The sequence below is a fragment of the Rhyacophila brunnea genome, unplaced genomic scaffold (genome assembly GCF_057557595.1).
Source record: "Rhyacophila brunnea isolate RB1 unplaced genomic scaffold, BYU_Rbru_1.0 scaffold_14, whole genome shotgun sequence".
Lineage (NCBI taxonomy): Eukaryota > Metazoa > Arthropoda > Insecta > Trichoptera > Rhyacophilidae > Rhyacophila > Rhyacophila brunnea.
Window position 1 is genome coordinate 11,709,868 of NW_028232796.1, and position 16,453 is coordinate 11,726,320.

Consider the following 16,453-nt stretch of genomic DNA (forward strand, 5'->3'; position numbering starts at 1 on the left):
CTTGGTAATTTATTTTCTCTTCAAAATGAAACATTCGCGTGCCATATGTTCGCCATCCCTAATATAGGTACTAAATAAAACTCATTTATTATTTTATATTATCATTTAATTACAATATACTTTCAGATATCAAGTCTCATTAAAGTTAGACAATTACAATTAAATACAAAACCATAATATTAATATAAAGCCATCTATATGCAAACAATATTTTCATTACATATATGGACATAAAAGTATAATATATTCAATGGAAATTCATTATTATAAAATAGTTACTGCGGAATATGTGCCAGTTTATGTCACGTTCTACAATGTGCTATGATTAAAAATGGTGTCAGAAGTAAATCGGACAATGGAAAATAAAATATTAAATTATGATTTATAACAATATTGATTTTTCATCATATTTTTGAAATAAAAAGAGTTCTACAAAATGAATCATTCATTAATTACTTTTTGATATTCTTAGAATATTACAGAAGTCGTATTATATTATACATACATGTTTTTTTATAAATACGTCAGCGATTTAGATTACCACGAAATTCATCTCTAAAATATACAAATAGCAAAATTAAAATAATTGTGATGCTGAGGAGAAAAATGAGTATAACTGAAATATAATTTAAAAAATACATGAATGCTGACACAAAATTCAAACATCTGTATCTAGTTTGAATTTTATTATTAATATCAGATAATGAAATAGTAATAAACAATCATTTCAGAATTATACCTCATTTACAATAATCGTAATAATTTACAACTATCGCATAATATTTAACTTTCAAGTATTTTTTTCAAGTCAGTTACTGATACATTTGTATTTATTTTGTTAAATTATAATCAATTGAATTTTTGTGTTTTGTTTGAATAAATTTAATCATTAATAAAAAATGTATTTTCTATAAAATTTGCGTTGGAAGATTAGTTATTTTTATGACTAATGAATGGTTAATATATATTATATAAATATTGTGAAGTACTTTTGTACTATGTGACCACAAAGATACATTATTATTTTTTATGCGGTAATACGTATGAGAACAAACAAAATAATACAACATTTTTTAGTAACTAGATCTTTGTTAGATGATATTCGTGACTGGAAAATTATATTTATATATACTATGCAGTTATCCGTATCATAGTTTCCTGTGAGATTTTCTATCGAAAATCGATGGCCTTATAGCATCGAGGTCAAATTCAGAATATAAGACAAGCGTAAGATGGAAGAGAATAAGGTAAGGAAGTAAATTATAAATACATTCATATCGTATATGTTTATATAAAATTATGATTGTTTCAAAAGTAGATTAGCAAGTAGGTAATCGTAAGTTTCAAGTTGTATCTATCAGATATTTGATATTAATCAATATTAGATTAATATTCGTATTGAATCTAATAAAATTGGAACATTACTGTCTACAATACTCCACAAACAACGCATCATTCTTTATTCTCAATTCTATATGGCCATCTCTTTTCGGTACGATAGTTTACAATGAATTGTGATATCGTGAAATTTACCTAATGCAGCTAATTTACACGTAACCGGTTATAATATTATGTTTTGGTTTGTTTTTGAATTTCAAAAAGCAAAATAAAATGTTTGATATCTACTTGTAGTCGTATATAATATACTACATTGCCTTATTCGACACAGAGGGAGTACCCATTTGAAGTTTATACTAATAGTGGAACAACTTAACATTGAAATTGCGCAAATTACGATTTTGTCTACCGCGCACGAATTATGTCAAATAAATTTAATTGTTATTACCATTTTTATTTCCAACTGTTCTTACATGAAGACTATTTCATCGTTTTTTTTTCACTTAACGTCGCTCTAACTAAGTATGTCATATTTTCTGTTAAAACTATCGAACTTCATGCTTATGTGGTATGTTGACATTAGCAGAATTAATCAGCTCTGATTTATTTTTATTTATCATAATTTCCATACAAAACTGTGATCTTTTTAATATGATTTTTTTCATAAAAAATACAAGTATGTAATATATACTCAAAATACTTAAATAATTGTGCATAATATACTCCCCCTGTCTTTAGCTCGGAATAATATAAATAGCTTCTATATATTGTTATTATAAATTCAATATACTACTAAATACTTGCAATACGGAAATTATCACCCACTTTTCAATTCATCAGTTATTATCGATTAGAAAATAATATAATGCTTATACCTTTTAGAATAATAAATAAACAGCAAATTAAAAATATTAATATTATAATAAATGCATCCTGCATAATATACTATATTCATAGAACTTACTAAAAAGCGACAACAATTTAGTCACTTTATTATATTAGGCTTTAAAAACAATTTTTACAATTCTAATGCAACTAAACAATATACAAACATTTCATTATATTTTTTTTATAATTTAATGATATTATATTATTATGTTATTATTCTAACATTGAAAATATATTTCGAGCTTTATAATAATGTATAAACTATTCTAAATACATAATTTTTTTTTAAATAATATTTTTGTTTATAATAAAATTTTATAGTACTTAAAAAAACTGTTTAAATCGTTACCTCGATATTATAACAAGCCTATTATTATACTGATGTATACTGTTTTTTCTATACAATACAATCTCAGACAACTCATGAATCAATAGAAATCGATCATATTATGTTATATGCATAGTTAAACAAAATTTTGTTTAACATAGCAGTACAATATGATTTAAGAAAATAATAATCATTAATTTTCTGTAATATTATAAAGTTTTGACATATTTTTATCGACACATTTTCTATAGATATGCGTGTCTAAGGAAGACACCGTATTTCACGGCTTAAGTGAGATTCTATGTAAAATAAAATCATCGTCCAATCTCTTATTATAAAAGATGGTACAAGAAGAAGAAAAAGCAGTGTTGTTGATTACATTTTGTCGATGATTGAGTATTCCCACGGTGACAATAGTGCTAATTTTAACCAATTATATACACACTGTACTATTATTTAAATTATTTAATTTCGAACAATATCAAAATCAAAAATATATATACTTGTTGAAATTATAAATATTATTTAAAAAAAAAAATAACAAATTAATAAAATTTAAATCTAAGCTATAATATAATAGTATATTTTCTAAACAATATCAAGTTTCATAACATACTGTTGACGATTATTGTAGGTATATATTATAATATGGCAATATATTCCATATATTCATAATACTTATATGTAATAATTAAATTACGTATTCCTAATACCTACGTAAATTAAATATACTTTTTTTTTATAAAGATATCATAAGAAATATCAGATTAATAATATGATAATATTCTGATGAAATAAATAGAGATATATTTTGATAATAAATAGAGATATATTTATTTTCATTTAACTAAGATAGTAAATTTATTTTTACATAAATAAATACAACAATAGTGAAGTTAAAAAAATGAATAAATTGTCTTAGTGATTTACAAGAATTTAGAAAAAAATCAGTCATAAATGAAAAAAAAATATAAATAAAAACATAATTGAAAATATCATGTCATTATTTTCGTATTTGTCCATTATTTTAATACACATTTTAATTATTATAATAATATCGACCAATTTTTTTTTACATTTATCTTCTAGTTATACTATGATAAAAATGTAATTGAAAAAATTGTGCCATTTTAATTATTGTGTAACATCATGACTTATTTATTAAATAATAATAATAATAATATAATGTAAGATATGACATATTTTTAATATATTATAAAGCAAAGCCACGATGTTTATAAAATTATGCATGTTTTTGATACATTGTAAATATTCTAAGTAATAACATTGTTTAATATACACTTTTCTTATGACATTAAGTAATTATTACCTTCACAGTGTGGAGGTTTATATTGTGCTCCACCTTGGAAAGAAAATGGAGATAATATACTTCGTAGATAATAAACTTTATAAAACATAATAATATTATATTATATAAAAATCACAAATATATTTAAAAAAAAAAATAACGAATAAATAATATCATACATTTACAGTGAAAGAAATATCAAAATATATTTTAAGTCCACAATATTTAGTAAATGCATTAAATTACAAATATGTCGTGCAATATTTACCAAATATAGCGTTAATTTACAAGCCCACGGTGATCGAGCAGAACTGTAGGTACGATTAGCACCAGTTCCGCTCTGTTTATTAACAATGCATGGTTTTAAACAATCATTATGTTTTAATCAATCAGATTTGATTTTTTTTATTAATTAAAGCCCGAACCCGAAGCACTCCTGCTCAGTGGTAATAAAAAAACATACTTTTCATATAAAAAGGTTAATGAAATTAATAATTAGGTATCTACTTATATGGAAATTTGGTAGATTTAGAAAATATCTTAAACAAACCAAAACATTAACATATATCATATAAAACTAAAAAGGTGCTCAACATTCTAATAAATTTAAATATTTCAACGTTTCAGCCATTGATACTTGAAATAATATTATTATTTGTTAATTCAGAATTTACAGAAAAAAAGACTTTCATAATAAATGTTGATATCATGTAATTGTATTTTCCAGATATGTAAATAAGTATATTAAAAATAATCAGAATAAAAGTAGGTAAGTAATACTATTGTATTGAAATAAAATCTATTTTTTTTATGAATGGCATCTCTCACATTTGTTTTTAAATAAATCAAATCTTAAAAAAACTGAGAGGAATTTTGTCAGATTTTGTATTTGTTTAATGAAATATTTTTATTAACGGTTTCATATTGAAAAATATGTTTTTTTTCTGAAAACCTACCACTGGCATGGTATTTTAATTTTCAAATCAATAAAATAAATTTAACATAAATATATAGAACCTGACCCATTTTTTCTATAACTGTAAATTAATTAAATATTTTATTTGGATCAGGTTTTTAAATATCTTTATGCTTAGTTTACTAATATAATACTATATGTATATATGGAGTTATTTACACAATCGTAAAAGTTATAATATATTTTCTATTAAATATATCTATTGGTCGTAATGTTAAAGATGGGTTACATTGTATTAAATATTTTTTTTAATATTACACTTTTGTTCGTATTTATTTAAATTTTAATACATAACTTTATTTTACATGAGTGCTGTGTATATTTAAATATTTGTAATTTCATGGTTCTTCATCGCAAATGCATTTTGAATAAAAATAATAATTAAAATATAATATAATATAATCTAAGAATTTGTTTCGAACACCTCAAACATTTTTTTTGTTAATTCCAGTTGCGGCGTGTTCCCTTTAAACCCTGATTTTGTTAAATATACTTAAATAAAAACATAAATGTAATAAAATGAAATTATTCAGCATTTAAATATTTTATTATGGCATATCTAATACACGCACCCAGGGGGGAGCAACAAATTATCTTCAAAATATGGTATATATGTACAAATAGAATCAATATACAAATCGGTAACGATAATCTTCGTAAAGCGTCAATTACATTGAGCTTCTTTACGAGCTGTTTGTTGGCGAATTTAAAAGCGGGCGATTCAGCTACTGCGATTTGATGATTACACACAAAACTTTCCATTCGCTGAGAAGCCACAAGCCAGCGACTATTTTGACAGAACGTCGTTCGTTTTTTTACCGGGAGGTTGATACTGCGCTCTACTGCTCAGACGCAGAAGGCCCACACGCCGGCGTGTAGCGTGTAAAGTTGACCGGCTTTCAACTTTTCTCGGTAGAGTGTTTGCTTTGCCAACAAACAGCTCGTAAAGAAGCTCAATGTAATTGACGCTTAAATAATGCACAATCATATTTTTTTTCGCCTGCGTCGCTGTATTAAAAAATCCTGGGCTATTGACTCAATAGCGTAGTTTTTATGTGTATACGAATGAATTTTATATAAGTATCATAAGCACTTATGTTTGTCACTAGAATTTATTATGGAATACTTATACTACAATTCAATTAACTCTACTTCAAATCTTTACAATAACGTCAACATTTTTGAAGCTCACTAGATTATAAATATATACTTTCATATAAGTCGTATGAATATGATATCAATTATGGATTTATATATTTTCATTTCCATATAAGTACAACACCGATCATTCCCCATATTAATTTCCGTCAAAATACATTCAAGAAGCACCAGTTGATTACCATTTCGTTTAATTGAAACCCACGAATCAATTTTTTCACATACGATGTTATGATTTTTTTATGTAAGTGATTTTCCATTTTGTGCATATGCAATTATTTTGTCCCTTGAAAAATGATCTTTATAAGAAATATTTTAAATAATATTTTCTTATAAAAAAGGGTAAATTAATTTATCAATGTTTTGATGGATGATTGAAACAAAAAGCTTTTTATTTTTAATATTTTTGTTTTCTTTAGAAATATTCTGCAATCAGCATTTTAATCAGACCATATTATTTTTTATCATAATGGCAACAATTAAAAATGTATTCTAGAGCAGAAAAACAAAGTCACAGTTATTTAAAAAAAACTATTCAGCTTAATTTGAATTTATTAAACATACTTACTATTTATATTTATTTTTTGACAGTGTAATTTTTAATAAAAAAATAATAATCAATGTATTAATTTTTATTATGCAAATGCAATACATCAATCTGAATAAGATTAATTTAAAATTAACGTTACTAGAGATTTTTTATGACAACAAATATGTGACATCCGGTTTTATGCTCTAAGGTACACAGTAAAATGAGTTGCCTAGATTCATAACTCACATATTCTAAAATTCGAGTTTTGAGGTTATCGCAAAAATCTACCGGAGCACTGTTTTTTGTAATTAGAAGAAAAATATTGAACTTCCTCGAATATTAATAAGTGAGTGAGTCGATTAATTTTTTTAATACCTATAAATATTCATAAAGGCTGTAGACACACAGCACACTATGAGAAATAGAGCTCCTTGATTGGTTAGAGAGGCCTTGGTGACAGAACTTACATTTTCTTTTAAAAATGTGAGTTATGATACCCCAACCATTCTCAACGATTTTCACATGGTTTAAAGTGACTTTTGATACCCAACTATTTTCTTTATAAAGAATAATGCCTTTAGAATCTTTAACTAAAAAATGACAAAATTGCAAAATGTGAGTTATGACGCTAGGTGACTCAAATAATGCAAATTATATTTAACTAAAACAAAGCTGTTTATCAATATTATTATGAAGCTTTACCACTGAGGGAAAATTTCCTTTAAAAAATCATCGTATAAGAATAAATTATTAATAATAATGCCAAAAACCTGCGCACGTATAATATAATATGATTATTAATGTCATTTCTGAATCCAATAACAACCATATCTTCGCCCCACCGCTACAGTCGGGCCGTCGCAGAAATCAATAGAATATTTTCTCCGTCGCCAAATCAAAATGGACGTGCTTCAAGCATTTCTTCTTCCTCCACCTGCCCGGCTTCTTGAACCAGGGCAGCGTCCTTTTCTTCTTACCGACGGGAGCTGATGAGACGAAGTCGATTGACAATCATTTGTCGGGAGCCTCCGTCACCTCCAGGGTGACCGCAGAGTTCTCCAAGGTGTCATTCACGGTCTTGTGCCACATCTCCAAGACCACACTCCTACGATGCTACTTGAACCGGGTTGGACCCAACCATGGACACCCTACCAACTGACAAGCCGCCAGAACTATAATTACAATAAACATAATAGCCAGAATAGAATAAACAACAAACAAATGAACTAAAGAAAAGGTGTACAATGTTTTGTGGCACCATTTATTTGGTTCGAATAACGTTGGCTGGAAGTCTGGCCATTTGATGCGGAGTATCCAGTAGTTGCCCAGGGCAAACCAGGCCAGGAGTAGAATAGTTAAAGATAGGGCGGCGATTCTGGGTCCTGTGGAGGGTGGCGATCGAGCTGCAAGCTGGCTGTAGAGAAGCCAACCTATCTTCAAGCCTCCTAGAGCACCGCCTACTACCATATACAATGGTATATGAGGCTCCCGAGGGCAGTCGCGAAGGAATTGGATACCTGAAACAAAAGAGAAAAATTATGTTAATTCAAATATTTAAAAATATTTATACCTACTAGGTACCTACATGATTAAAGAATTAAACTGGGAATATAAATCGAGTATAAGCTTCCAATTGGGGCAACGTTTTAATATGAGTAGATTTTGTTATATTTTTAATAGATATTATAAAATTACAATTAATAGTTCATCATGAGCTTATACGGATTAAAACTTGGCAAGCAATATCGTTCGGTCATTTCCAGCGACAGATTGACTCCGAATTACTAAGTATATCGATACGCATTGGCCGTTGGCGGCGTACGGTAGCGGGTATCAGCCTTTTCGGAATTCGTCTGCTAAAATTCGGTAAGTAAAAAGCTTATAATTTTACAGCTAATTAATATTCTACGCATAACAACTAAATTGTAGCTTACTCCTGGTTATAAGACCGTCAGAAGCCAGTTGCAGCTTAATACCCGAAGGGGTTTAATTTATTGGATGATAGCACCTATCATAGCTAAGGTTAAAAACAGTGTGACGCTCTAAAATAGCGTTTCTCAAATAGTGTTCGAGTTATCATTAGTTAGCATTCAGTGTATTTTAGTAATGTTTTATATTTGAATACGTGTATTAAATAAGGCTCTAAGTACCAAAAAGTAGTATTGCATGTAGTTACAAAATACCGAGTCATTGCAGTAAAATTTCATGAAGCAGACCTTTTGAAAATTGTAGTTTTACAGTGGGAAGCAATCACGGCAGCTTCTATAATTTTAGGTATTAAGAACTCGCAATTATCAATACACCATCGTCAGCTATTTTATATTGAATGCCGTTGACCACTGCAGTGCCACTTACACCATTATAAATAAAACACGCCAACGGACTTACAACGTCGACAGGTTTAATTTATTATTTTGCTGTATTTTTTTGACTTGCTTGAGGCACTTAGACTATAGTTGAAGTTATTGGCGTTGGTATGTAGAACATTTTTGTATAAAAATGTCAGTTTTTATTATTTTGGTACTTAGCGCCTTAATTAATACACGTATTCATTTGTTAATAAATCCTCTTGAATTATCGAGTTGTCGAGTATAGTCATATAATAATTAATAGAGATTAAATAGAGCCTTCAGAGATTTTACTATTAGAAAGAAAATAGTGATGTGTGTTTATCTCACCTATCTGGTCGACTTCCTCCCCCCCAAGTCGAGGCTTTAAAGCTTGAACGCTGTTAGCCCCCTCTACCTTATGTGGACCATGGATAGACTATTCGAGCCTATCAATTCACTTTTTTTCGACCTTGTGGAGCAACATAACCATCTCTTCAGGTAATTTTTTAATGTTGCAGGAATGTGTTGTTCGCGTATCTCAAATTTGAGAAATTAAATGAAGAGATTTGGCATGAGGACTGTATTATAAAACATCTAAATTCGCAATATAATACCATATTCTAGTAAGTTGTCATATGTAGAGGTTTTATATTTTAACTCTACAAATGTCAAGTTGTTGTCTATGGTCATTGATCGACCATAGACAATAATAATGAAATGAGTCAACAATTCAGTTGCAAATCCGGCCTCCAACAGTACAGTCAATCATGCGAGCAACTCCGCATGAAGTTTCGATATCAAATTCAAAATTAATCATAATGTAACCGTCAGTAACAAAGTATAAAAACGATGTGACAGTCTTATTTAAGTGCCGTGTAAATCATAAATTATTTTATGACAATATAAAACAATCCATATCAATTCTGTGTCTCATTTCAATTGTGCCCCCGAAAATTATAGTATCACAAACACTAAGCAACCTTTTACATACAAATAACATCCAACGTCTATACATATATCGTTTTAATTGGTCTAAATATATATGATAATAATATAATGGTATACTGACAAGAAGATATATTGACATAGCAAAGTTTCTAATAGACCAACAGCATATTAAAATGTAGGCATTAAGCATGATAAACACGCGCACTCTTAAAAGTTTCAGAAATATTCAACAGTGAACATGATAAACGGCTTTATTTTGATTCAATTAATCATTTTCGTCGAGGCTGCGGTATTTTGCATGTCGAAACAATATAACGCTACTTATTTGTGAACAAACTCTGTAAGCTGATGTTTTAATAAAACAATGCTCTACTCTAATAAATAATAATATAATATTATGTAAACACTGAGGATAAAAATTCTTTAATCACAGAATCCATATTATATGGTTACTTGCAAACTGTACGTAGAACATTTCAACGTGGCACAGTTTGCGGTAATGTTTCTTATCAGAAAGAGATAATCATATTATACTTTACGGTCTATAATTTTATTAGATTCAATATGAATATTAATTCAATTTACATAGCTGGTTTGGCATAATTCCTGAATTATTGAAAAATAAAAACCCAATCTAGCCTAATAACACACCCTTAATAGCACGACACAAATCTGGCTAGCTCACTTGTTAGTGCACGTACCATAGGGTGGTTATTAAATGTTTATAGTTTTTTTTGGAAATGTATACAATGTGAATTAAAGTCTTAAAGAAAATATTAAAATCTGTTTATTTATTTATTTTGTTATAACACTGTTTTTATCATTTAAAACATTTCAGGGTTTATACATCTAATTTTTAACTTTATATAAAAAGGATTATTTATTTAGGAACTTATTTTTTAATATTCAATTGATAATTTTTACTTATTTAGTTATTAACTGGCACGCCATAAAGGAGCGTGGGTTTTATACTATATTCCTAGAGGAGCCGAATCGAACTCAACTATCTTGTTAGAAGAGCGAAATCGAACTGATCACACTACTTCTATTTCGGGAGAGGACCTATTTTTTAAAGCCTGTCCCCCTTCAGAGGCACCACCTAATTAGCAGTGCGATCGCGCGTATTATTCCTTAACATTTAATTTGTTATAAACTCTTATTCTAATCTATAAACAACTAGGTAAAATTATTTAAAACATAATTACGGAAGAAAGCTACGGAGAAAGTTAAGTATTTAAGAAGTTATTTCAATTTACAAATTATAAAAACATTGCGAAGAAAAAATATATAGGTATAGGGATCTCCCGCCGAAAGATTTCTTCGTTCGTTTCGAATCGATATGAACAGTGCACACACACTATCAAAATAGTCGCCCGATTCACGCATATCGAGTGATTGACAGAATACGCAGTGCAGTGCGTGTATTATTTTAAATTTACAGATTTTATTTAAACACGTTATTTATTTTAAATTATAAAATGCAGCTACTGAATTTAATTATACAAAACAAAACTACTGAGCTTAATAGTAACCCTCTTCGGTAATTTTGCTATACATATTATTATATTTTAATCCTCGCTTACATTTATTTATCTCAATTCTCATTTACTCCGGCATTCATCTCCTTTATAGTATAACAATTTTACATCTTCCTCACATACCAGTATACATATTTATTATTAAGATATTTCTTTATTTAAAACTTACGTGCTAGGTACATACCATATTATTTGAAATCATAATTAAACAATTTAAATATTTACTTAATCTATTGACTCCATTCGTCACCTCGCATACTTGTTTCAATTTACCAAATTCTTCCCACCTAGTGTACACCAGTGCATACACAGGGCGAGGACTTAAACTGAAATAGAAAGATAGATTGACGATTTTCCAAGGGATTTTAGTTACGAGTTTTATAAAGCCGCCGGGGTAAAGATTAGGTGACAATGTTTGGGCCATCAAATATATATTATATTATCATAGATATTTAAACGGTATTTTATGTTGGTGTTACTAACCTAACCTAACAAAGAATCCAGTATATCAAAATTGGTTTGCTGCCGTGTTTTATTTAGACATGAATTTTATACCAGTACTATACGACCCAAAGAGGTTGGGCGGTCTTTAATATACGGCCATATATTTCCGATACAACATTTCACGGCGAACTGCATATATACAAGTTTCCGGACACGATATTATATTAGGTAAAAATATCACTTATAGCTTAGTGGTAAGGGCACATGGCCACAAATCCCTGGAGGCACAGGTTTGAATTAATATTAAAACTACGTCAATAAGTAATCTTGTCTCAGGATTTCTCCAAATGTTTAGTAGTTGATTTTGCTAATTAATAATTATTATAACGAACTATATTTTTTATTCAACGAATAATTTACAAGATGAATGTAATATTCTTTAAAATTCTAATGGATTTAAGTTTTGTACTATTCCATTAGAGTCGTTTTTGCGACCCGAGCTTCGCCTTTCGATATCTTCAGGCACTGTGTACACTCGCCAAAAGGTAAATAAACACTGACAACGAATACCAATCAATATAATAAAGTAGGTTAAAACTCTCATTATCTAGGTACCTATCAAGTCAAGGGCCACAATAAAAAATATAATAAACAAATTATGAAAAAAAACCCCCCTATCTTATAATAATACACTGGATAAGAGTACTTATAATAAATCCTCAAACGTAATAATAGATCATTAGTAATTATAAATAATAAAAATACTACACTCAAGAAGTGTAAAATCGTCCATTCTAGGAACAATGGTAACGTATTAGGAATTAATGGAGCTAGATAATGAGATATATCTATGATATCAGTCTTTAAAAGTTATTAGTTAAACAATTGATATAGTAATGGGAGATTTCAGCGTATGATAGTAGTTACCGCCTACCTTCTCGAAATTGAGCAGCCTCATACAGGTATTTTTATTATAATTCTTAAGCCATATTTGAACAGTTTTCAGACAACTCCAATTATTTGACTGTCACATTCCGGCTCCGGCTTGTTTTTAATAACAAAGGCCGTTATCAAAGCTTTAAGTTCAAAGCACTCATTTTTCCTACACATTATTATGTATGCACATCCTTACAAGGTTAATAAAATGAGCCGATATCTTTTTACATGCAAACTGGATCTTTAAAACGCGTAGACTATAAATTACGCACCAAGCAAATGCCATAAATACAACTCACTCACGAATATTCGCGGTTTATGTCAAAAAAGACATGAAACATGTCTCTCTTGAGCCGATACTGAAATAATCTAATGCCTATAGGATGAATACAAACTAATAATAAATAACTGCGCAGCAGTAACGAAGAACGCTATAAATAAATAACTATCTGTCGCCGAAATACTGTAGTTTATTTTTGTTTTTTATACTACGCATTCTTTCTCATTTATTTGGGAACATAAACATCACCCGGTCAGTCCAATAAATTTTGAGAATTTGTATATACAGCCACATTTAGAAAGCATTAACTCTCCCTGACATCTCCTAGTTTAGCGTCCATTCTTCATACCATAAAAAGGATTGAACATACATAATTTTGAAAAACACTTTCTGAGAAAATATATTATAACCAATAGAAAAAATCTTTTCTTGAAAAAAGTAAACCACCCCGGCAGGGAATCGAATCCTGCATCTCCCGGGTTTACGTCCCGTCCGCGCATTACCTCTATGCTACGCAGTGACATACTAATTGCGACAAATTTTAATTATTGGCCTCTTTTAATACCCACTCATCAGCGCTCTTCTAAATCAAGCTACTTTGGCAAAAGATTTTTGTTTATTAAGTCAAAGTAGATATCTATTACTTCAATTACTAACCTTCAATTACTAACTTTGATTCTCTGCCGGGGTGGCTTACTTTTTTCAAAAAAAGGTTTTTTCTATTGGTTATAATATATTTTCTTAGAAAGTGTTTTTCAAAATTATGTATGTTCAATAATTAGAATGGTACATTCTTAAATCTTGTGTATTATTCGTTGAATAAAAGAAATAGTTAATTATAAAAAGGATTGAGAATATATGAGTGAGTAACTTGATATCAAAGTAGGTCAAACGCCATTTTTAACGAAATGTATGTTTTAATTGATTATTGTAGTGCAAGCGTTGCTCTTTTCAAAAAATCCACCAAAAGTATCAAAAACGGTAGTTTTCATAAATATTTTTGAGTTCAAAGTTGGTATGGTATATGAAAAACGGACACTTCACACATGTTTATGAATCTCCTGTAAAATTTTGTAGTTGGTGTTTGGCCTACTTTGATATCAAGCTACTAATATAACTGCGAACTATACACTGTCTCAAATCTTGATTAGGTTATGATCGATTCCAATTATTAACTAAAGTACCATGAAAATATTCCCAAGAAAAAGTAGGTTGGATAATGTTACAAATAACATTTATACAGCCTCATATGGTGGAGTCTCAAAAAATTCTTCTGAACCCTCTCCAATATAAAACCATACTTTAGTTTAAATCCTAAGGGATACAAAAAAATCTACCCACAAAAGTTTTAATACTGGTCTTACTACCTACTCGATATTTATACCATATTTTTAAATAGTGTCATGTTGTGGTAAGTTGTATAAATAAATAAAAATAAATCGGAATTGTACTAATAGTTTATTTTTATTGCAATTTATTTAATAACCACCGTGTTGTTAATATTTTTCAGTAGTGTCTTTGAACGGTTATTACGCTAAGCAAAAATTGTAGCAAAGTAGGAATGGATTTTTGCACCTGTTCATAAAAAAATAAACGTTTTACTGCTTAGAATAAATCAAAGGATACTACACACGTACCGTGCTATGATTTTAGCAATTGCTCAGCACATAACATAAGATGGAAAACAAATTTTCGGGGTTACTTTGTATTCAAACAGTTTGTTTAATCTAGTGCTGTTTGCTTGTTTGTCCTTATCCAAGATCAGTTGTAAATTCAGTGATAAGTACGAATACCTGTGAATAGGATCTCGATAAACGGAATGCAGAAACCTTATCTATTATAACCACGTGATATTTTACACTACCCCAGTTGTACAGATTAAACCCGCATAATCAGCAAGAAATTAGAAAAAAAAGTTTCTCTGTATTTTTGAAGTTATACTTCTTTAGGCGCGTTTTGAAAATCAGATCAGAGTGTATTTTTGTACATGTAACACATAATTTATTTTTGTCACCCAAAAATAAATGCACTCGATTGTATTCGAAGCACCGATTGTTCGGTTATCAACCGAACACACTACCTTTATGCCACAGTACGATATTGCAATCGTGACGATTATACAGTATAATAGTTATTATAGTTTAGAATTATTCCGTTGCCTAGGCAGAAAAATTTATTATTGTCGGCCATTTGCAATTCCTTACGTAAACAAACTATTAAACGTCATAGTAGCAGTTGTAACTTTAAAAATAAAAACAACGATAAATAAATAAATAATTTAGTAATATAAGTTAAAGTGTATAGAAATAAACCAACGGCGTTCCAATAAGCAGTCCTTTTTCTTAAGTGTGTAATTTAACAAGATAATTAAGAGCTAGTCGAAGAATCTAGGTTATCACAAGTTTTGTTTTTGTTTTGTTACGCCAAAGAAGTATAACTTCTAACGTGCGTACATAAGTACACAAAACGATTTAAAAAAAAAAAAAACTAAGTATCTAAATTTAGTACGCATAAACATGACATATTATTTTGTCTTCAACACCAATTATTATTTACAATATAGCAAAAAAAATATTGCTGGGTACGTGTGACAGAAAACATGCTTTTAAATCGCAAGCGAAATCCATTCGATTGCGTGATACCCAGTTGTCTCGAAATCCTCCTAGAACGAATGCATAAGAGCTGTTAAGGTTACAATATATTTTTGTAATTTTCTCAAAGTCTGCGTGTTTGTGATTATTTCACTTCTATTACTAACTACACTATTGTTTCACTACACTACTGTCATTGGGTTCATGGCCAGTTAAATATATGTATGTATATATCGTTAGATCACTGCCAAAACTTGGTATGTCTCTAAAGCATGTTATGGAGTAATTGCAATTTGAAGTTTGACATGCCCTCTACAAATTAGGCATAATGCTTATTTCTTTGTACCGACGTTATGTGCATTGGATGAATCTGATTTTTTTCTAGCATATATATTTAATATAAAGACATATAATCCGTTGTTAAGGGGACGCTCTACAGAATTGCCCTTGAGAATTAAAAATATGATTTTTTTACATGTGGTCCGGAATTGTTGCTCTACTGGTAATATTCAAAGGTCGCCGACAATGCTTTGGTCTAAAGTAAATAATGTTATCTTAATTAAATTTAAATCATAAACACTGTCGAAGTGAATAAAGAATGGGGTGACCACAAAAAATGATATCTTCTAATATACGTAAATGTTACTAAATTCAATTTGTTAATCAGTTGTTTGGTGGCAAGTAATTGCAACCAATATGATGGATGGCCACGATATAAACTTAAACGTTTTAACCTGAAATTGTCCGAGAACTAAACATACGAAGGATGTTGAAATACATATCTACCTACATTTTTATTTCATGTGCTATCCAAAACACATTATTAATGAATAGTATTTATTTTGAATGTGTAAGAC

General features: G+C 29.1%; 1 protein-coding gene across 2 annotated transcripts in view; it reads right to left on the reverse strand.

Moving 5' to 3' along the window:
• Window positions 1–6,567: 6,567 nt before the first annotated feature.
• The window catches only part of LOC147075625 (uncharacterized), a 219,819-nt gene continuing 209,933 nt past the window's right edge, over window positions 6,568–16,453 (reverse strand). For both annotated transcript variants that reach the window (XM_085941925.1, XM_085941924.1), the window contains one exon: window positions 6,568–8,046. In XM_085941925.1, the coding sequence (XP_085798051.1) occupies window positions 7,643–8,046 (404 nt within the window). In that variant the 3' untranslated portion in view covers window positions 6,568–7,642. The remainder of the gene's footprint in view (window positions 8,047–16,453) is intronic.